This window comes from Coccinella septempunctata, chromosome 5 (assembly GCF_907165205.1).
Source record: "Coccinella septempunctata chromosome 5, icCocSept1.1, whole genome shotgun sequence".
In the NCBI taxonomy this organism is placed as follows: Eukaryota; Metazoa; Arthropoda; class Insecta; order Coleoptera; family Coccinellidae; genus Coccinella; species Coccinella septempunctata.
The window spans coordinates 38,171,942-38,195,141 of NC_058193.1; the positions used below are offsets into that span (position 1 = coordinate 38,171,942).

Genomic DNA, 23,200 nt, shown 5'->3' on the forward strand with positions numbered 1-23,200 from the left:
AAAACAAGTTCAGCTCACGAAACAACGAAAGCTCCGATAAAAATCTCTTTCTTCCCGAGCAAAGCAATTTCCCAAATGAACCACCCAGTACTGATGGATCCTCGGCTGGCGCAACAAAATTATTTTTCGCCGAAGAAAATTCCCGCGTCCCACATAACTTGATTAAAATGGAAACAATAAAGAAAGACTGGGAACAACTTCAGTCACGCCTCTCTGAAACGTCGGAATAAGACATAATCAAACTTTACATAAAAAAGTGGGAATGCGTGATTGCTGTATATTTGTAGACCGGCTAAATGAGTTTGTTTGAGAACTCTATTACGATTTATGATCCGCCCCAGTATCTGGGATGGTAAAAATATCACGTTATAAAGGCATTAATATGACAGTGTCATGTAAGCTTGCGGCTTTGAAAAACTGGGACTCTGCTGCGGTGGATTTATTGGCGTTTCATTGAACTTGACGTTTCGCCAAGGATTGAAATTTATATTCCTCCATAACAAGCATGAAATCCTACTAATTTGGTACGATTATGAACGAAATGTGAATCCTCCGAATGGCATTCACTTTTTTTGTACGTATGATCTAAGCAGTTTGGTTCAAGGTGCAATTATTATATTTTTTTCTGTGCTTTCGTTGCTTAGGCTAATCCTGCTTTTAATATAAAACTTCTACGAGTTTGGAGATGCTTTGCCCCTGTGTTTTTATGCCACCTCATGCAGGAATAGTGTTGTGTTATCGAGATGTCTGAAGCTCAAAATTAAATCCCTTCAGATGCACCCTAAGTCCAACTTTTCGTTAGTTATTCTGGCATCTGACATTTATTTTTCACACGAGATGTACATCACACACTTCAGTTCGTCAGACAGTCATTTCCCAGGGCCATTGTGCAAGGTGAGACTTATATTAATGAACTTCGGAGTCTTTGGAACTTCGGGGAGTTCTCGAAATTAATAAACGACTTCCATATTAGCTGTTATGGGCAGGAGACAGCATCGATTCGTCATTATTTTCCGCTACATTTAATACATACTTCATGCTGTTTCCCGTTCATTCTCCCCAATCGAAGTTCCACAACTTCCTCGGTATGCAGCGAATGAGAAAAGAACTCGGAGAGGCGTATGTCATCATTTATCCGCGCAGGATGTTATGGATCGCATTTTCGATTACTGTTTCATTCGATTGACACCGTTTTACAAGATTTTGACAACGAAATGGTCTGCCGTTTTGAATCGTAGGCTGTGAGTATTGTTCCGGCACAATCCCTGCAGAAAAAACAACGTAATCGTTATTGTTTCCTCGTCCGCAACGGTTTTGATCCTGCAGAATCCACCTCAACCCCACATTCATCATCTTTCGGTATAGAAAACTCAATTAATAGCCGGCCGCGTCCGGAACAACTCTTAATGAAATCTTGTCAGGTACACGGGGCAAACTTCGGATCTCATTCAGAGCAGACTTGGGCCAAAGTTTGCACAACAGGTATACCGTGACCATTTCCTGAATACGCGGCTTATGTTCCGCCACTAATCATCCTCACAATATAACGGAGAACGATAACGGTCCAGAACAATTCCTAATATGCGATAAAAATGATCTCCACGATATTACCTGACAATATCCAAGGATTAATGGGGGAATATTGTTTCAATAAACGACGCTAAGTGCCTCCTATCGTTTCTCTAATTATGGGTTTCGGTAGGAATATGCCAGGGGATATGGATTCCGCCATTTATTCCGATGAACAATTGGATCATTCCAGATTGGAATTCGTGGTTCTGGGTAATGGATGTGAATTTGCCACGCTGAGATCGGTTGGGAGGTTCCAGGGATGAATTTCTTCCCGGAAACTGGATACACGTTTTGATGATGCTTGTGAAAAGTGCTAAACGAATTGAATTCTTCAAATAATTTCGGAATAATGGTGAAAGGTAGTGAGCCCTCACTCTACACCTAGGTCAAAATATATGACTAAACTTTTCGCCTCACGCCAAGTCACAGAAGCTCTACATGAGATCTGATAACTTCTTGATAGTGCAGGCCGGCAACATTTTACATCCATTGTTGGGATGGTTATTTCTAATGCAGTATTTCAATGTCAAAATATTTTATTACTTAACATATTCTCCTCTTAATTTGATACATTTATTACAGCGAACCTGCAACGTCTCTAGAACTTTTCAAAATGTTTCTTCTTGCTCTGCAAACCAGACCTCCACAGCTGTTATTACCTCCTCGTTGGAAGACCTTTTAAACTTTTTTTCAGTTGAAGAAAAAGATGATACTCGGATGGAGCATAAGGGGGATGTTCTAGTAAGTCAAACCCTAAATCACGATTTTTGCATGGCAACATGAGATTTGTGTGCAGGGGCGTGGTCCTGCAAAAACAAAACAACTTTGGCTCGATACTACAATCTGCAATTTTTCGATTTTCAAAATTTCGGTGGACATCTTTTTTCTTTTGATTAATTGCTTAACTCTGGTTAATTTTTTGGACCTCAAACTTCACACTGACACTTCTAATGAGTCATTGTTCGTTGCTATGGTAACGCAATATTTTTTTTATGCATGGAGCTGGTCTAGGCTAACTAGATATCAATACATCCCCGTAATTCAATTTTGTTTGTACAAATGTAATGTCGAACATCATCGTAATATCAACGGAAGGAGTCTTCGCTGGAAAGAAATCCAGAATACCATTTATTCTATTTCTGGACCACCCCAAAATCCGATGGCACGTTGCTGGCACGAGAGCGGAGAGGGAGAAAAACAAATCCCTGAATTTAATTAATGACGATTGGGGAAGGAATGCCTTTGTGCCTTTTCGCAAGTCTGACTGGACGGTAGAATGTCAGAATGACCATGTTCCTGGATCTCTTTGAGTGCACTGTTTGTCTAAGCAATCAATTGAATTACAACGGGCGATCGTTTGAAAGTTATTCGTTTGACATACTGGCCTATGGCATACCTTGTCGTGAAGATTGAAATATTCGCGTTGCGTGGAAGGTAGAGGTTTGCGTTCCTCGGATTGAATGAATCTTCATCATTTTACTGTCTTAGGTTACTAGGAAGAAACACCAATTTCCAGAAGGATAAATTATCTGAAAATTCGAGGTTCGTTCTTTGAAAAACGCAGCAAGACGTATTCTCTTGTATCTGAAGATTTGTTTGCTCCTCGTTTGATAATTTTTAGTTAGTTCTGCAAATTTAACATGCAAATTTTCTTGCTGGGATCAGTAATTTTTTGAAAGATCCATAGATGTGTAGTGTCTCAGATTTAGCTAGTCATTCTGATGGTAATTTTGTTTTTCCATGGGTGGCATAGCTCATTATGAAAACTTAAAATGACTATACCTTCTCATCAAACGCGAATCGGAAAATGGTAAAGAAGTTTTCTGAACGCAAGTTAGTTCCAAAAATTCCCTATTTTGTAGAGTGAAACTTCGTGTCCCACCAGCAAAATTGTCGTCTTCCACTTGGAAATTCGATCAAATCGAAACAGATCAGCATCAAAGAACGAAACAACGTCAAACTAATAAAAAGCAATGAATCGTAAATAAATTCCTTTATCTAGGAAATCTTGAAATCTCCCACGGAAACGGAACATGAAGCTCTTTGAAGGGACCGAAAGCCCTTTATCTCCCACTTGGAGGTTTTATTGTTTTTCCTATCCTCCATACATCAGCCGGGCAACAATCAGAGTATTCCAGTACAATATGTGCGCCTCCTCTGTGAAGGGAAAATACGAGAATGAAGTTACTCTTGTGGAACCCTCAAACATTTCAGGTTTGGCCGAAAATATCGCGGAATGAAAGGGATGCTCTCTTGTTTCGGCCCCCACTACGCCACGTATTCTATGATTCGTCTGAGGGTTCTTTGACGGACAGATAAACTTCTGTAGTGGTAAACCCTTTGTCCGTGAATTTCAGCCGAGACAATAGAAATAACGAACGAGTACGATAAGGTGAACGGAACGATGTTATCAGCTCTTTATTCCGGGACTGGAGCTCTTCCTCTGACACTAGCTTTGAGGCCGACTCGGAATTTCAGCCAATAAGTCAGGCAGAGGATCCCCGAACTTCCTACGAGTGGAAAATCGTTCACTCGTGCCCTATTTCTGCGTGAATCATCGGTGCGTTACTCTGTCTGAATGATAACCCTTTTTTATCTGAATTAATTCAGATACATAACATCCATTGACATAAAATACGAGGATGTATTGATATCTAGTTAGCCTAGACCAGTTCCATGCATAAAAAAATATTGCGTTACCACAGCAACAAACAATAACTCATTAGAAGTGTCAGTGTGAAGTTTGAGGTCAAAAAAGTAAACCACAGTTACGCAATTAATTAATAGAAAGAAGATGTCCACCGAAATTGTGAAAATCGAAAAATTGGAGTATCGAGCCATCATCAAGTACCTGTATTTACAAGGGTTACGAGGTAAGCAGATTTAAGAAGATATGCTTAATACCCTTGGTGATCAATGTCATTCGTATGCAACCGTGAAAAATTGGACTGCAAGCTTCAAAAGAGGTAAATTTTCCATTGAAGATGATGACCGATCGAGAAGGCCACTTTCTGTATCAGTCCCCGAAAATATCGATGCAGTTCATGACATGATTTTATCAGACCGTCGAATTGGGCTAAAACGGATATCTGAACCACTGAATATTTCATACGAACGCGTTCATGAGAAAAATTGCTACAAAATAGATCCCCAAATGTTCGAATGTTTACCAAAAGCGAGCAAGGGTAGAAGCTTCGCGTTCGATCTGTGCTCGATTTGAAAACGATGTAGACTTCTCAAACCGAATTGTTACTATGGATGAGACTTGGGTACATTTCTACGATCCAGAAACAAAGCAAAAATCGATGGAATGGCGACACTCTGGTTCTCCAAGACCTAAGAAGTTTCGTGTCTACAAATCTTCTGGAAAAGTTCTTGCTTCAGTTTTTTGGGATTGCCATGGAGTAATCATGATTGATTTTTTGGATAAGGATAGAACAATAACCGGAGATTACTATTCGACCACTATTGACCACTCTACGGAGAAAAATTAAAGAGAAAAGACGCGGAAAGCTATCCAAAGGTGTTTTGTTTCTGCAGAACAACGCCCCTGCACACAAATCTCATGTTGCCATGAAAAAAATTTGTGATTTAGGGTTTGAATTACTGGAATACCCCCTTATTCACCAGATTTGGCTCCATCCGACTATCATCTCTTTCTTCAACTGAAAAAAAGTTTAAAATGTCGTAAATTTTCTTCCAACGAGGAGGTAATGAAAGCTGTGGAGGTCTGGTTTGCAGAGCAAGAAGAAACATTTTTTTGAAAGGTCTAGAGACGTTGCAGGTTCGCTGTGATAAATGTATCCAATTAAGAGGAGAATATGTTGAATAATAAAATATTTTGACATTGAACATTTGTTTGATTCTATAGTAGGCTAAGAATTTTTCAATATATCCTCGTAAAGTGTTCGATACTTGATGAAAATCCATATTCAAACTGAAAATCTGAGTAACATGTTAGCATGTTTAACGAAATGTCCAATTCTGAACCAATTTGAATATAATATCTCAAAAACGAGTGGATTGAATGAGGAAAAAATTAAATACATATGCTGAACTTAGAATAGAAAGGCCTCTCAAATTGAGTATTTCTAACCACATCTTCCCTATTCAAAGTTTTTTAGTTGGACATGCAGACCTAGTAATATTAATAATTATTTTTCCAACTTCCTGAGAGAATCGTTCAAATCAAGGTTCATACCATGGCTCCTCTTTTCAAGTAAGGAAATGGAGTTGACTTCAAAAACTTTCTGATAGATTCATAGCAATTCTTCTACTACCAAAGGATATTTTCGTTCACGAATGAAACACAAACTCCCAAACCGGCCAAATATTGAAACAATCCGATATCGAACGGGGCGAAACTTGAATAAGGAATAAACATACGAACCTTCTCGCTTATTCATAAACTAGGAGGGTGAATAAAAAATGGATCCGAAAGTATTTTATTCGCTCCCAAATTATGTCGCGTATGAGATTTTTTCCGGGAACTTATAAAACGGCTCATGAACTCCTCTATTTATGGGATTTCCTGAGGTCGACGGGTCCTCGTTTCCCCCCTCGGTTCTGATCTCGATACAAGAAGAGACCTTTCGGTAGTGGCATACTTTCACCCTCGGCGATCAGCTTTCGATAAGTGAATAGTTTCCGTCAAATATCGGGAATAACACGGGGGATAGTAGGAAGAATACTTCAAGGGGCTTCCTTATGATTTATCGTTTCGTTTTCATTATGTTTATACAGGGTGATACTAGGAAAATGTACCTACGAAAAACAGTTTCAGGGGAAGGAATTTATGAGTATTTCAAGAACCAAGAACACACAAATATGTTTGTGGAACTATCACAATTTCACACATCAGTTGATAACTCACCAGGTGATTACTGCATGACAGAACTAGAGTATCCATATCCAGCATTACCTTCAAGAACCCCTAACCTAAATCAAATCGAGCAGCATAAAGCCCTTGGTGCACACAGACCATAGCCAGAAACAAAAAAGTCTTTTCATGACTTTGAATACAAAATTTCTTTGAAATCTTATAATTCTAAACTGAAAATCTTCGCATATACATATTCGGAAAGGAAATGGGGTGTCAACTGAAATTGTGAAAATCGAAAAATTGGAGTAGCGAGCCATCATCAATCTACCTGTATTTAAATGGTTCAAGAGGTAAGCAGATTTACGAAGATATGCTTGATACCCTTGGTGATCAATGTCCTTCGTATGCGACCGTGAAAAATTGGTCTGCAAGCTTCAAAAGAGTTAAATATTCCGTTGAAGATGATAACCGATGGGGAAGGCCAGTTTCTGTGTCAGTCACAGAAAATATCGATGCAGTTCATGACATGATTTTATCAGACTGTCGAATTGGGCTGAAAAGGATATCTGAAGCACTGAATATCATATAGTTCACGTCAAGTTGGGCATGAGAATTGCTACAAAATGGATCCCCAAATGTTTGAATGTTGACCAAAAGCGTGCAAGGGTAGAAGCATCGCGTTCGATCTGTGCTCGATTTGAAAACGATGTAGACTTCTTAAACCGAATTGTTACTATCGATGGACTTGGGTACATTTTTACGAACCAGAAACAAAGCAACAATCGATGGAATGGCGACACTCTGGTTTTCTAAGACCTAAGAAGTTTCGGGTCCAAAAGTCTGCAGGAAAAGTTCTTGCTTCAGTTTTTCGGGATTGGTATGGAGTAATCATGATTGATTTTTTGGATAGGGGTAGAACAATAACCGGAGATTACTATTCTACAATACTGATCACTCTATGGAAAACATCAAAGAGCAAAGACGCGGAAAGCTATCCAAAGGTGTTTTGTTTTTGCAGGACAACGCCCCTGCACACAAATCTCATGTTGCCAAGTAAAAAATTCGTGATTTAGGGTTCGAATTACTAGAATACCCTTCTTATTTACTAGATCTAGCTCCATCCGACTATCATATCTTTCCTCAACTGAAACTAAGTTTAAAAGGTAGCAAATTCTCTTCCAACGAGGAGGTAATAAAAGCTGTGGAGGTCTGGTTTGCAGAGCAAGAAGAAAAAATTTTTTTTGAAAGGTCTAGAGACGTTGCAGGTTCGCTGAAATAAATGTATCCAATTAAGAGGAGAATATGTTGAGTAATAAAATATTTTGACATTGAAATTTTGTTTGGTTCTATAGTAGGGACAGTGTTTTCTTTTGTACTCGTTTTTTCTTCTTTTGCTCCAGCTGAAATCTTGCTTCTGGATTCCATATTCAGATTATTGCTATAGTTTAAATGGCCCTACGTTGGGCATCAAAAATCTCACACTCATTGAACAAACTAACTTAATCATATTGGGGAAACTAGAACCATAAAAATACCAAGTTTGACTTACTTTAAATCTGCAATTCTAATGTGGTGCAACGTTTCTTTGAGAGTATGTTCGGGATATTTGAAAAGTAAAGAATTTTCTTGGAAAATTGGCGGCGTTTTTCCAGTTGGTCTCTCACATATCTGATTCCGTGTTCGAATCACCCAAGACCCCATGAATTCCAACCTGCAGTTTCCATTTGGACCCGCTGATTTCCACTATACATTATCCCCGCGAAAACTTCTGAGACGGGAGGCAGGACACATCCCGCATGTATTTATGCAGTCTGCCGAGGCACGTCTTCGACGAAGGGGGCGGCAGGGCGCTTAAGAAAAGGCAACGCACAGAAACTGGCGGACAAGTCTTAACTTGCTAAGACGCCGGGCTCAAGGCGACTGCGGTCGGAATAGTGATCAGGTAGACGTGATCCCTTCCTTTGAACAAGTTGGAATTGGAGCCACGAGGTCTGTTAACGCACTTTGTACCACCTTTGAGCGGGATTTCTTATGCTCGGACACCGAAACCGCAGCTTCCCCTGCATGATTGGAATATGAGAAGCTCCTTGGGGAGAACGCGGAGCCTTGGAAGGCTGGATTCGATCTCTAATGGCCACCCTGTTTCGTTCAATTAAGGCATTCGAGGGTTTTGAGTCGGTAGGTTGGTTCCAGTGTTATAATATGACACCAAACTCAACTTTTCGTGTTTGTAGAACATAGTTTTTGATCCCGGCCTACTACAAACATTTGCAGTCCTTCTTCCTCTGGAAACAATAAGATAGCAGCCTTTGAAATGCCTTTTTGAAGAGTTTGAAAACCGATTCCAAAAATACAAGACCCTTTTCTAAACCTAAAATCTCAATATGAGATGTTTGCATTTCCAACATCTGTTAACAGGTGTTTTTCATTATGAAGATTCACGAAAACAGCGATTAGAAACCAACATTGAGTTTCAGGAGCTAAATAACAGTTTCCTTGTCACATACGAGGATATATTGAAACATTTTCAGCCTACTATAGAACCAAACTGAATTTCAATGTCAAAATATTTTATTACTCAACATATTCTCCTCTTAATTGGATACATTTATTACAGCGAACCTGCAACGTCTCTAGACCTTTCAAAAAAAAATGTTTCTTCTTGCTCTGCAAACCAGACTTCCACAGCTTTTATCACCTCCTCGTTACAAGAAAATTTACGACCTTTTAAACTTTTTTTCAGTTGAGGAAAGAGATGATTGTCGGATGGAGCCAAATCTGGTGAATAAGGCGGGTGTTCTAGTAATTCAAACCCTAAATCACTAATTTTTTGCATGCCAACATGAAATTTGTGTGCAGGGGCGTTGTCCTGCTAAAACAAAACACCTTTGGATAGCTTTCCGCGTCTTTTCTTTTTAATTTTTTCCCGTACAGTGGTCAGTAATGTCAAATAGTGATCTCCGGTTATTGTTCTACCCTTACCCAAAAAAATCAATCATGATTACTCCATGATAATCCCAAAGAACTGAAACAAGAACTTTTCCAGCAGATTTTTGGACACGAAACCTCTTAGGTCTTGGAGAACCAGAGCGTCACCATTCCATCGATTGTTGCTTTGTTTCTGGATCGTAGAAATGTACCCAAGTCTCGTCCATAGCAACAATTCGGTTTAAGAAGTCACATCGTTTTCAAATCGAGCCCAGACCGAACGCGATCTTTCTACCCTTGCACGCTTTTGGTCAACATTCAACATTTGGGGATCCATTTTGCAGCCAAAGTACCCAATTCTTCAAATTTCACAGATTCATCAAATTACCCGAAAACGGCGAATTATACGAGAAAATATGAAGAATACTTTTATTTTATAAAACGTTCGAATATTCATCAGGTAAGGTCCAACTTGGTTTCAAGTTTTGAGTTCTTTGAATTTTTGGTATTTTTATGGTACGTAATGGTCATAATGAGAAAACTGGAAGACGTGGGTGATATCTTGTGTTCGAAAAAGATTCATCCAGTAATAAAAAAACTATATTCCGAAATTCATTTGATTCGATACAACCGTTTAGGAGATAGAGCTAAAAAAAATTTTTCTGGTTTTCCAACACCCTGTATCTTTTAAACCGAGCCGATTCGGGAAAAATGGTATGGGAATAAAGTGTTTATTTTGACCTAAAGAATCTACTGTTAAATATTCATACGAGTCAAAAACTGACCCTGTATATGCTGCAATCAAAAACGAAAACGTCCGTAGAAATTGTGTCAATTCCGGCTTTATTACCTTCGTCCGACGACTGAAATATTGAAACGTTGGAGCGGTCCGGCTTCCAATAAAAGAATTTCGATTCCCCCCGCCCCGCGAAACCCCACAATGAAATGTAAAATAGAATCGGGGGCAAATAATAAAACCGCAGAATCAATCGCAGCTTGTGGACACAGCAAACAGATATTAATATTTAACGAGGGGTCGCTCCCCGGCGCTGTCGAGAGGACCGACGCTCAAACAAAGCGGGCCCCCTTCGATATCATCGATTCGTGTATTTAGAACTTGGGAATAATTCAATTTCTTTTTATTAGCGGTCCCGGTCCCGGATCGACCGAATTTGAATGTAATGAGTTCTGACCGGAATTGCCGATTCATTTTCCGCGACCCAGTTGTTTCCCCGAAAATAAAACGGTTAATGATCGTCGATTGCACTCCGATGAGCCTTTCGAAGTGAACGAATTCATATTGGAAATTTTTTTTGTCGTAAACAGGGTCAGATATCAGTCTTCGTCTAGATTTTCATCGTTTACATGGCATTTTTCAAAAATTGCCATTTTCAATCTGCGATATCTCCTGATTTCCAGTTCTATAATCAGCGTTGCCAAGGCTTTCATCCAAGCACGAAAACTCGATTTCGAAAATCTCGATTTTTTGGGTCAAAAATAAGCAAGGGGTTAGACCCCCCTAAAATGACCTATTTGCTACTCTGTCTGAAAATCAGGGTGTCCTACTACTGTCCTAGGATATGAAATGCATAAAAGTTGATTTGTATATTCCAGAAAACCAAACAGTTCATGATTCCATGGAAAATTGCACTTCATAGAACCCTTCAAAGTGAACTCGAAAATGAAAAGTGGAAAATAAAAAAATTCGATTTTCTCGTAAACATCGTTATATATCAGTAAGTTTGGTATGAAAATATAGGTTTTCGCATACGCTGAATCTATTCCAAGCCATTTCGTGACCTATCCCCCCTCGTTCAGATTTTCATCGTTGAAATGGCATTTTTTTAAAACTTGCAAATTTCAATCTTCGATATCTCCTGTTATATTCGTCTGATCCAATTGGGATTTCCGGTTCTATAATCAGCATTGCCAAGTCTTCCTTCCAGGCACAAAAACTCGATTTCGAAAAATCTCGATTTTTTGGGTCAAAAATGAGCAAGGGGTTAGACCCCCCTAAAATGACCTATTTCCTACTCTGTCTAAAAATCAGGGTGTCCTACTACTGTCCTAGGATATGGAATGCATAGAAGTTGTTTTGTGGATTCCAGAAAACCAAACAGTTCCTGATTCCTTAGAGAATTGCACCTCAGAAAGCCCTTCAAAGTGAACTCGAAAATGAAAAGTGGAAAATAAAAAAATTCGATTTTCTCGTAAACATCGTTATATATCGGAAAGTTTAGTATGACAATATAGGTTTTCGCATACGCTTAATCTATTCCAAGCAATTTCGTGAGCCTATCCCCCCTCGTTTAGATTTTCATCGTTGAAATGGCATTTTTTCAAAAATTGCAAATTTCAATCTGCGATATCTCCTGTTATATTCGTCTGATCCAATTGGGATTTCCAGTTCTATAATCAGCGTTGCCAAGGCTTTCACCCAAGCACGAAAACTCGATTTCGAAAATCTCGATTTTTTGGGTCAAAAATAAGCAAGGGGTTAGACCCCCCTAAAATGACCTATTTGCTACTCTGTCTGAAAATCAGGGTGTTCTACTACTGTCCTAGGATATGAAATGCATAAAAGTTGATTTGTATATTCCAGAAAACCAAACAGTTCATGATTCCATGGAAAATTGCACTTCATAGAACCCTTCAAAGTGAACTCGAAAATGAAAAGTGGAAAATAAAAAAATTCGATTTTCTCGTAAACATCCTTATATATCGGAAAGTTTGGTATGAAAATATAGGTTTTCGCATACGCTGAATCTATTCCAAGCAATTTCGTGAGCCTATCCCCCCTCATTTAGATTTTCATCGTTGAAATGGCATTTTTTTTTAAATTACAAATTTCAATCTGTGATATCTCCTGTTATATTCGTCTGATCCAATTAGGATTTCCAGTTCTATAATCAGCCTTGCCAAGGCTTTCACCCTAGTACAAGAACTAGATTTCGAAAATCTCGATTTTTTTGGGTCAAAAATAAGCAAGGGGTTTGACCCCCCTAAAATGACCAATTTGCTATTCTGTCTGAAAATCAGGATGTTCTATTACTGTCTTAGGATATGGAGAGCATAGAATTTGTTTTGAAGATTCTAGAGAACCAAACAGTTGATGATCAAATACAGAATTTCACTCTAGAAAGCTCTTCGAAGTCAACTCGAAAATGAAGAGTGGAAAAACAAAAAAAATTATTTTCTCCTGAACAGGGCCAGATATTTAAAATTTTGGAGAAAAAATATAAGTTTTTCAACACGCTGAATTTATTACAACCAATTTCGAAAGCCTATCTCCCTTCGTTGAGATTTTCATCTAGAAAATGGCATTTTTCAAAAATTGCGAATTTCACTTGAGAATTCGTCAAGACCGAATGGTTGTGCCGAAATGGATGAAATTCTCAGATTTATGACTAGAAAAGTTGCTCTTTCAGAATATGTATCACTTTCAGATCTGCTATAATTTTCCTGGAAAAAAATTCACTCGCAAGTTGACCATCGAAAAATTCCCAAAAAGATGGGGCCAGTTGGAACTTCCTCAAGACCGAACGGTTTTGCCAAAATGAATGAAATTTTCAGATTTTTTACTAAAAGAGTTGCTTTTTCAGAATATGTATGTATCACTTTCAGATTTGCGATAATTTTCTTGAAAGAAAAACCACTCGCAATTTGACCATCGAAAAATTCCCAAAAAAATGGTATCAGTTGAAACTTCCTCAAGACCGAACGGTTGTGCCGAAATGGATGAAATTTTCAAATTTTTTACTCGAAAAGTTGCTCTTTCAGAACGCATCATTTCGGTGGCTCGAATTTCCGCAACCGAAGGAAAATCTTCCGGTCACTGCATAATGGAAACGTCCGGTAATAAACACATGTCTTCTGGGATGATAAAAGGTGCTGGGAGAGAAACTCACTATGAATACAATATTTCATCAGTGTAGTAGGACACGGTGGCGCGCAAGAATAAATCTCGGAGTCTGGGTCCCTTACGGCCCCCACGGGTCGAATTCAACTATCCCCGGAACGGCTACGCGTCCACGGCCACGACACGTCCCTGTATTCTCCTGGTACTTAGCGGGGCGCAGGAATAAAATCCGTTAATGAAAGTTTCGAACAGTTTATGGCGCACTATCCGGGAAAAAAAATAACGGGACCGGGACCACCCTGTTCCACGCCAAATTTCGCGAGCATACCACTCCGTTTCGTCCATTGGCGGAGAGCAGGGGGTAGAAGAGCAGAGAACAAAGGTTGCCCTCAAAAATGAACGAAAATTTTCAGATAGCACATTGGTACCATGAAAAATTCTCGATCTCAATCATCAATCTGGTTGGCATAAGATTCCGCAAGCTATAACTGTCACTAAACTTCTGTCCCAGAAGCCTCTTTGTACATCTACTTATTTCGTAGGTAGGATGGATCTGGGACACAGAAATACACAACCGCATCAGCAACACGGGCACTCTGGAAGCTAAAGAACAGAGTGTTTCAAAATCAAGACCAAGACAGCTGTTTGCAAAGCAGTGGTTCCCCCAACGCTTCTTTACGGAAGCGAAAGCTTGACGCCCTACAGGAGACACATTAAACAGCTTGAACAAACGAAACAACGTCATCTAAGACAAATAATGCACATCAGATGGTTTCACAAAGTTTCAAATGCAGAAGTCTTGCAACGCGCGAGTTGTACAACAATTGAGACTCAAATAACGAGGGCCTGACTCAGATGGAGCGGCCACATTCTGAGGATGCAAGACACAAGACTCCCCAAAATGGCTCTGCATGGCGAATTCACAGAGCGAGCTCGGAAACCAGGAGGCCAGTATGAGCGGTTTGAGGATATACTGCATCAATCCCTAAAATCAGTTAATGCCAATCATAACTGGGAACAACTAGCGTTAGGCAGATCACAATGGATTTTTTTTTTTTTTTTTGGTGTAGCAGGGGGAAAATCTGCAAAACAGACGAATACACCCTCTGCTGAGGGGAAACAGTGTGGGGATTCTCACTCTCTGAGCTCGAGACCCACTAAAAACCCTTAACTGCTTCTTCATAGGTTCCGGGCATTTTGCCTATTAACCAGTTGACTCTTATGGTTTCTGGACTCTCACACGATCATAGTCGTGTTGATAGTTGTATGCTGCCTATAGCTTTTATAGGTTAAGCTCTTCCTTGGTTACATTTAAATCCTTAACTGATCTCTCGGTCTTCGGTGGTAGGTTCTTGACCTTCTAGCTTCTTCCGTTGGATCGTAGTCGACTAATCTTCGTAGTTCCTCATTTGGATGTTGTTTGGCTTTGTCGAATATCCTTTCCGCCTTTCTCTTCATAAATTCTGTAACTGGTTCCCATTCCAAGTCCTTGTAGATTTGTTTGTTCCTAACAAACCAGGGTACGTCCATCGCCATTCTAAGGAGTTTATTCTCAGTGGCCTGTATTCTCTTGATGTGGGTCTTGGCTGCGTCACAATGGCGGTCTTTGGTCCACAGTTATATAGGAGACTCGAGAAGAATACAGCGACGGCCAGACCTGGTTGGTGACTATCCATGCCCGGAGTGTGGAAGGATCTGTAGGTCACGGTTGGGTCTCTTCAGTCACAGGAGGGCACACAATCGTAAGTACCCCTAAGAAATTATAAGTTTGATAGCACCGATAGTTTGGATATTGAGTCTTCTTGTAGATTTATTCTCGGTAACGAGATTTAGCAATGATAATCTTGAGGTTATGTCGTCAAGTGAGGCAGAACTTGCAATTCTTCTGAATTTCTCGATAATTTATGGAAACGAAAACCGTACCTGCACGAACAACACTCAAAAATTCTTCGGGCTCGGCAGACAGGACCCCCAGAATCGGAATATGCCGAGTTCGGCAAGTTTATATAAATCAAATATAACTCCCTCGTTACCTAGTGCTGGTATGGACGAAACAACTCGCAGGCAAACTTGCCTGTGTTTGAATTTTCGCCTCAATGAACCCCGAATGCATGCGGACGAATTCAAGAAAGCTTATAGGCAGCCTCCGTATTGCCGAGAAACAGGTCCCAAACTCCTCCACTAAGACAGTGATTGACGTCCGAAAAATATTCGAAAATGAAAGAATCATCCCCGATGATTCTGGTCTGCAGTAGATCCAAATAAAAAGAGGGATTTGAGAAATAGAATTCCCCAAACGAAGCCAAGGGAAAAAATTACATGGTGTAAGATCGCAGGATCTTGGAGGAAAATCATGATTGAGGGTTATGAGCTGATCTAGAAAAACAATCTCAAGAGTAGCTATGTTTTCTACAGATATGTGTGCTCTGGCTACATATTGTTGGAAATAACTAGTGGACCATCAATCAGAATTCCTTCCTAGTCGTATCCTAGAGAATACAGCACCCTACGAAAACGACGCCCATGAACACCTGCATTTCATTCAACAACTCTCAACTCCTTCCATCGAAAACAATCGCGAAAATTTTAATAACGTCTCTCCCGACTCCCACCATCTATTATCTGGATTCACGTCCAAAATTCGTGGTCCACGGCGTAATTTAATAGAATGTTTTTCATACCTAAAAGGGGTAGATATTAAAGAAACCCTTCTTTCTTACACCGAATATACTATAACTCAACACCGGACGAAATTTAAATTGATCCTTGTTCCGAGTGCTTAGCAGAACAAAAACGGGCTTAACTTTATTAAAGTTAAAAGGAAGCGGAATTCATCACATCCATAATGACTTTAGGTGCCCGGAGTCCTGGGGCAAGCCACTGTAGCGAGCCTTCAGTTCTTCCAGAACGGCGTCACGTGGGCGAAAAGGGACGTCCAGGGATGCACTTAGCCCGGAAAGCAAATATGTTTCATATGTTTTAGGATGAGAAAGAGAACTAGCGGGTCCAGGAAAGACAAAAAAGGATATTCATTCAAATTTTCCATGGTTCCAGCTCAAAACTAATTTTCGAAGAACAGGAGCTCTAGATAGCAATTTGTTGAACCGTGTTTCTGTGGGGTCGTCCCGAATGAAGCATTTCTTCACGGTGGGCCCTGAGTGCTCGTAAAGTCCACTTTACGATGATAATTATCTAACGTGCCCTTTGCAAACGAGTTCCATAAATCTCGAGCAAACATTCAACGCGGTAGCTACATAATAAATGCATTTCGTGAGGTGGCAAAACACGGTTTTGAAATTGAGGAGATCCTTTCCAGCTCGTTACCTCCGCTAGTTGAACCTCAGATCGAAATCTAAAAAATTTGAATGACATTCATTGAGATGACCTTCGAAAAATTCCAAAATCCTCAAGACCGAACGTTTGAACAGAAATGGATGAAGATCTCAGAGTTATTACTAGAAGAGTTGCTCTTTCAGAATATGTATCACGTTTAGATCTACGATAATTTTCCTGGAAGATAAATCACTCTAAAGATGACCTTCGAAAAATTCCCAAAAAGTTGGGCTCAGTTAAAACTTCCTCAAGATCGAACGGTTGGTGGATGAAATGTCGAGATTTATCACTAGAAAGGTTGCTTTTTCAGAGTATGTACCACGTTTAAATCTACTATGATTTTTCTGCTAGATACAACCTAACTCGAAAGTTGAATAATGGAGAAATTAAAAATTTGACTTTCTGGTAAACAGTGTTAGATACACGAAAGTTTGGTGAGCAAATGTAGGTTTTCGAACATGCTCAATCTATTGCGAACAATTTCGAACGCCTATTCTCTTAGTTCAGATTTTCATCTTGGAAATGGCATTTTTCGAAAATTGCAATTTCCAATCTGAGATGCAGAGGTCAATCTTAATCTTCAATCAGAATTTTTTGCGTTGCAGAGATAAAGAATGGAATGTTTCTCGGGAACCACTTTGATCTAGATTCAAATTCTTGAGAATTTACAATAAGTTCATCGATCAGATATCTTGATGAAGACATTGCAGTATGGGATCCTGCATTGAAGATATTGAAAAAATAAGGCAGTTGTCAAATCTGAACGTTTCGTTTTGAAAATGACAAAGTTCGCGTGACGATTCATGAAAAAAATAAATTCAAGTTACACCAGCATAAGGGTTCAGAATTTACATCACCGAAATAAGTATCCTTAATAGTGCAACATTTTTTCATTTCAGTATTCTAGTTCCTCTAAGTATATGATTTTTTGAAATGTAGTTATTCCGTCAAATCCTCATTTTCAGATTGGACAATGCACCCCTTATCCATTTTTCCCCGTCTAAGATATACTGGTAGGTCCCTCTATCCACAAGGAACGGAAAACCCTTCGAAATGTGCAGATTCCTTTCCGAAGGGTAGTGCTAGCCCTTAACCCTCTAATGCCCAAGTTTTTTTTTCTTTTTTAAAATTATTTCCGTATAGTTTCAAATTAGCTTATGTAATCTACATCTTTTTTTCGCAAATAGTTAACTGATTTACATTAACACCTGTATACTCACAAAATGAACCTATACTGAAGGCGGACATGGGCAGAATAATTTTGTATCCACTTATATGCAACCAGTCTCAAGGCGGACTTGGGTATTAGAGGGTTAATTGAGGATTATCGTTAATTATCTATTACGATAAGTAAGTACCTACTTCTGTGTTCTTCGACTATGATTTACGCATCCCGAAAACTATTCAATGATGACCCTATGCAAAAATAAACCTGAAGATTTGTGATATTGGTGGAATATTTCCGGTAAGAAGTTCTAGGTTCAAAAATTATGAAATGCGGATATTGTTTTTATTCTTTCAGTTGTTCTTTCCACCTATCTGGACGTCCATAGGCGTAGCCAAAAGATGGGGTAAAAAATTTCATTTTCAGGAGACAGTTATTTCTATTTTTTCCACTCCATAATTATAGCTTCACGTCAACTCTCTTTTCGAGTCATAGAAGTATTCAAAACATTCCCCTTACGCAAAAGCCAAATGGATAACTTTCTTTTCGATCTTCCTGTGGATGCCAAAAAAAGCGAATAACAAACAAGCTACTCAACACAGTATTCTTTAAACCTTCATCCAATCGACAAGTTGATACTCACCTTTTTCGGAGGCCTCCCTTGACTATCACCAAGAATTTCATCTCGCTTAGCGCCAGTTCTCGGCAGTTGCAACAGATGCTCGATCGTATGCATCTGCTTCTTCTGCCTATTCGCCATCCTATCTCCTAGGAAGTTTTCGCCGCTGAAAGAAATAGACGAAATGAGAGTGGGGCTCATTATGCTCGTGCTGGGGCAGGATGAGACTTTCCCAAGTTGAAAATCGATACCTTATTACGAAAGTTTGGAGGCAGTTCGAAAACTCTTATAAATAAGAGCTTTCTGATACCGTTGTAAACAGGGCGATACTGATTGAGGGCTACGCTGTGCAGCACCGTCATTTCAACGGGGTCGTGGGATAGTCTTCGCTTTCTTGTTTGTGCGCTTGGTGTTGGACGAATGGGACGAAGGAATCGGATTTTATGTCTATGAGAACATGGTGTAATTTTGGCTTATTTATTATTTTCGCCATTGGTGCTTGTTTCCGCCTGAATTGCGAAAGAATAACAGAATTTCTTTCCTTTTGAGCCTTCTTTCTTTATTTTCATCAATTCGATAAAATAAGAGCCCTGAATACCTAGGTATATTGAGTTTTCAATTCTGTAAACTATTCTCATAGGGCACATGGAAGTCATGTAGACATATAGAAATCAGTTTCAATATCTACGTTTTTCAAGTATCAACAGAAAGACCATTTCGTCGAGAAAAAGTAGATGCTGACCATGGTTTCGTCTGCCTTATCTACATGCCCTAGACTGGCCTATATATCATCATATATCTTCTATATATTGAAAAATTCTTAGCCTACTATAGAACCAAACGAAATTTCAATGTCCAAATATTTTATTACTCAACTTATTCTCCTCCTGATTGGATAGATTTATTACAGCGAACCTGCAACGTCTCCATACCTTTCAAAAAAATAATTCTTCTTGCTCAGTAAACCAGACCTCCACAGCTTTCACTACCTCCTCGTTGGAAGAAAATTTACGACCTTTTAAACTTTTTTTCTGTTGAGAAAAGAGATGATAGTCGGATAGTGCCAAATCTGGTGAATAAGGGGAGTGTTCTAGTAATTCAATTCCTAAATCACGAATTTTCTGCTTGGCAACATGAGATTTGTGTGCAGGGGCGTTGTCCTGCAAAAACAAAACACTTTTGGATAGCTTTCCGCGTCTTTTCTCTTTAACTTCTCCCGTAGAGTGGTCAATAATGTCAAATAGTAATCTCCGGTTACTGTTCTGCGCTTATCCAAAAAATCAATCATGATTACTCCATGGCAATCCCAAAAAACTGAAGCAAAAACTTTTCCAGCAGATTTTTAGACACGAAATTTCTTAGGTCTTGTAGAACCAGAGTGTCGCCATTCCATCGATTGTTGCTTTGTTTCTGGATCGTAGAAATGTACCCAAGTCTCATCCATAGTAAAAATTCGGTTTAAGAAGTCTACATCGTTTTCAAATCGAGCACAGATCGAAAGCGATGCTTCTACCCTTGCACGCTCTTGTTCGACATTCAAACATTTGGGGATCCATTTTGCAGCAATTTTTCTCATGTCCAAATTGACGTGAACTATATGATGAACGCGTTCGTATGAAATATTCAGTGCTTCAGATATCCGTTTTAGCCCAATTCGACGGTCTGATAAAATCATGTCATGAACTGCATCGATATTTTCGGGGACTGACACAGAAACTGGCCTCCCCGATCGGTCATCAACTTCAATGGAAAATTTACCACTTTTGAAGCTTGCAGTCCAATTTTTCACGGTCGCATACGAAGGACATTCATCACCAAGGGTATTGAGCATATCTTCGTAAATCTGCCCACCTCTTAACCCTTTTAAATACTCCAATTTTTCGATTTTCATAATTTCGGTGGACATCTCCTTTCCTTTAATTCATTGCGTAACTCTGGTTTACTTTTTGGACCTCAAACTTCACACTGACACTTCTTATGAGTTATTGATCGTTGCTGTGGTAACGCAATATTTTTTGTATGCATGGAACTGGTCTAAGCTAACTAGGTATCAATACATCCTCGTATCAGAAAAACACCTCAAGTCCCCATATTGCTAGTCAAACTATGGTTTTTCCAAGAAGCATAGGTGAATATCGAAAGTCAAACTTGTGAGTAGAAAAGACTGTCCACTTTGGTCCACACAATGGCACAAGCCAGCCTAGACGTGAACTTAAAGCTACCAACTACTTAATCACAAAACCATAGAGTCATTCGGGGTAACTGGGCGCAGTGGGTAAGTGTGCGCAGTGCGTATATCTCGACTATGCAATGTATGAAAGAGGGGTTCATTTGGGTGAAGCAAGGGCGCAGAATCCCCAAATTAGTTTTTCATAGGAGTGCGCCGTGCGACGTTTCGTTAACTTTTTATTTGCAATCAATCAAATTCACTAGTTTTCTTGTTAATTTTTAGCATCTCTGCAAATTCTGCCAGGTCCAAGTACCGAGTCCGACAGTGTTAAACAATATTTTATTCGATCATGGGCATATTAATCTAAATGTATAATAAAAAATTTTAGGTTCTCTTAGCTGCTTAACTCTATAAGAACGTCAATTCAAATTTTGGCTTACTGGGGAAAGTGTGCGCGGGTAAGTGTGCGCATAGATTCATTATATGGGCATTAGTTCAGTGAGGAATAAATTATGACATTGTTGATTTTCTTGGTTAAGACTCGATATATATTGTCCTATTTGTTCAGAAAAATATGAAGAGCCACCAACAGGGGAATGTATCAAGTGTTGTGTTCACCAAGAATTGTGGCACGAACAATAATGCACTGCTTGTAAAAAAGCGCTTCTGTATTGAAAATAAACAGTATTTCTCTAATATTGTAACATTTTGATGACATTATTTTGTAGTTTGTTTTGATTGTGTGGTTCACTAAGCACTGCGTTCACTTACCCCGTTAGGGTGCGCACACTTACCCGCAATACGGGGCATGTGAACGCACTCCGACTTTCTCTATTAAATTCTTTTTTGCGAAAAGAAAACGTTTTTGTTTGTTTGCTTTTTGATGTTTTCTTATAGATCAGAAAATTCTCTATCTTATGAATATGTTTTAATTTTCCTAGCTTCAACATTTGAAACAGGGTATGGCTTGAAAGGCAAAAGTGCGCACAGTTGTCCCGAATGACTCTATTAGTTTCTTGCAAATATTATCGTATCCCTCCTAATGTACCTAAGACTGAACCACAGCCAAAAAGTTTCCTCCCTCCGAACCTCTTCCGGTTCAATATACCAAACACCTTATCTCTGAAGAGTATAACTCTGCCCCAGATTCGTTTAACGGAAGCTCTCTTCTATTTTATAACGGCGCTGTGGCCGTTTATTCCTCCTGATATATAGACGGCAAAGTTGGTAAAGTTTGCTCGTCTCGGCGGCTCCATCCTTAACTTCTCGCACCGTCCCACAGATTTAACGTTCGCGGCCGTGTTTACACGGTTCTCAAGAACGGATGAGGTAATTTCTATTTATCCTACCTTTTCCGGAATCATCGGTTTGGAATCTCGAACTTCCTGCCCGCTTTTAATTAATCGAAGGGTTGAAAAATTCCGGCAGTGGAGTCTCGTGTTTGTTTCCAAGGTTCGTATGGAAGGAGATTTCATGGAGATCGGATAATTCCATCTTCACGATGTTCAACACGATTATTATCATACTTTCGATGAGACAGTCTATGAAATTTTCGGACAAACGGGTCCAAATCTCCAGAAAAGCGTAAGAAACTGCTCCAGATTGTTGTGGACAGTTGACTAGGCTTAGGCATCTCTGCACATCATAATAGGTTTAGCAACAGATACAACGTGCATGGTTTTTTTTAGCCAAAGCCAACATCTGTAGCCTTCTACAATTGATTTCAGAGGGCAACAGCTTCATAAAGTAGAGAACGAATATGGTAAAAACAACTTGAAATATCTCAATTTTTCTTGAAAGAACATATGTTCCAGATAACTCAACAAGAGTCACAAATGAAGAGAAATTCATAAGTGATCCGTACTACTTGTTGAGCAGTGTATTTCTTAGATTTCCTAAGGAACTTTTTGACAGCCCTGGAAGATTCTGCTAGAATGTACCTCATTGCTTTGCGTGCATTTCTCTATGCCACAGAAAAGTTTCAAAGTCATCGAAAGCTTTTTTCATATCCTCATAGGGATGTACAAACCTAAAGATTTAGTAGAGGACGAGAAATTCAAAAGAAATTTCGAATTCCCTATTCAAATCTGTAATTTTGCCTCTCCCTCTATTGCTGCATTAGCAACAAGCTTATGAAATTATCATTATTTTGATTAACTCTTTTACGTGTATAAATATGTTTTCTGAGTGTTGTTTGTTTTATAAATCTCCCAAATGAAATACAGTTCCAGTTGACTAGAAGTGTATCCTAATGAAATTGTCAGCTCTCAATTTTTTTTAGAAAAAAACTGTCGAAATGAATTCAGTTGATTTATAATTGAAGAATTGCTAGTCAGGTACCATCTTTAGGAGCTGCTTTAAATAAAATTCACGTGAAAGATCCATATTTGACAATTTTTTTCGCATCTATTAATATATTTACACCCTGTATATTTATCCCACTAAAGTTCCATTTGTCACTGACGAAATATTTCGAATAAAGAAAAAATTTAAGTAAATAAAACTGAAAATTTCAATGTATACAAAAAAAAAAATAACAACAAATTTCATATGGGTAACACCTTCAAGAAAGATGAAAATATCAGGTTAGGTAATGTCAGAACTCATTTAATGATTTTTCAGGGCCAGTTGCATATCTTCAACAACGTCAAAGGTGAAAATCAGAATCATTGAGAATATCCCAATAAATCAAAAACTTTTCAAGGTTGAACTTTCGTATGAAGAAATGGAAA

At 39.0% G+C, this 23,200-nt stretch overlaps 1 protein-coding gene across 3 annotated transcripts in view; it reads right to left on the reverse strand.

Moving 5' to 3' along the window:
* Positions 1 to 23,200, reverse strand: part of LOC123313852 (myelin transcription factor 1) — a 267,619-nt gene that overhangs the window by 238,775 nt on the left and 5,644 nt on the right. For all 3 annotated transcript variants that reach the window (XM_044898928.1, XM_044898927.1, XM_044898925.1), the window contains exon 2: positions 18,323 to 18,464. In XM_044898928.1, coding sequence (XP_044754863.1) covers positions 18,323 to 18,464 — 142 coding nt within the window. The remainder of the gene's footprint in view (positions 1 to 18,322; positions 18,465 to 23,200) is intronic.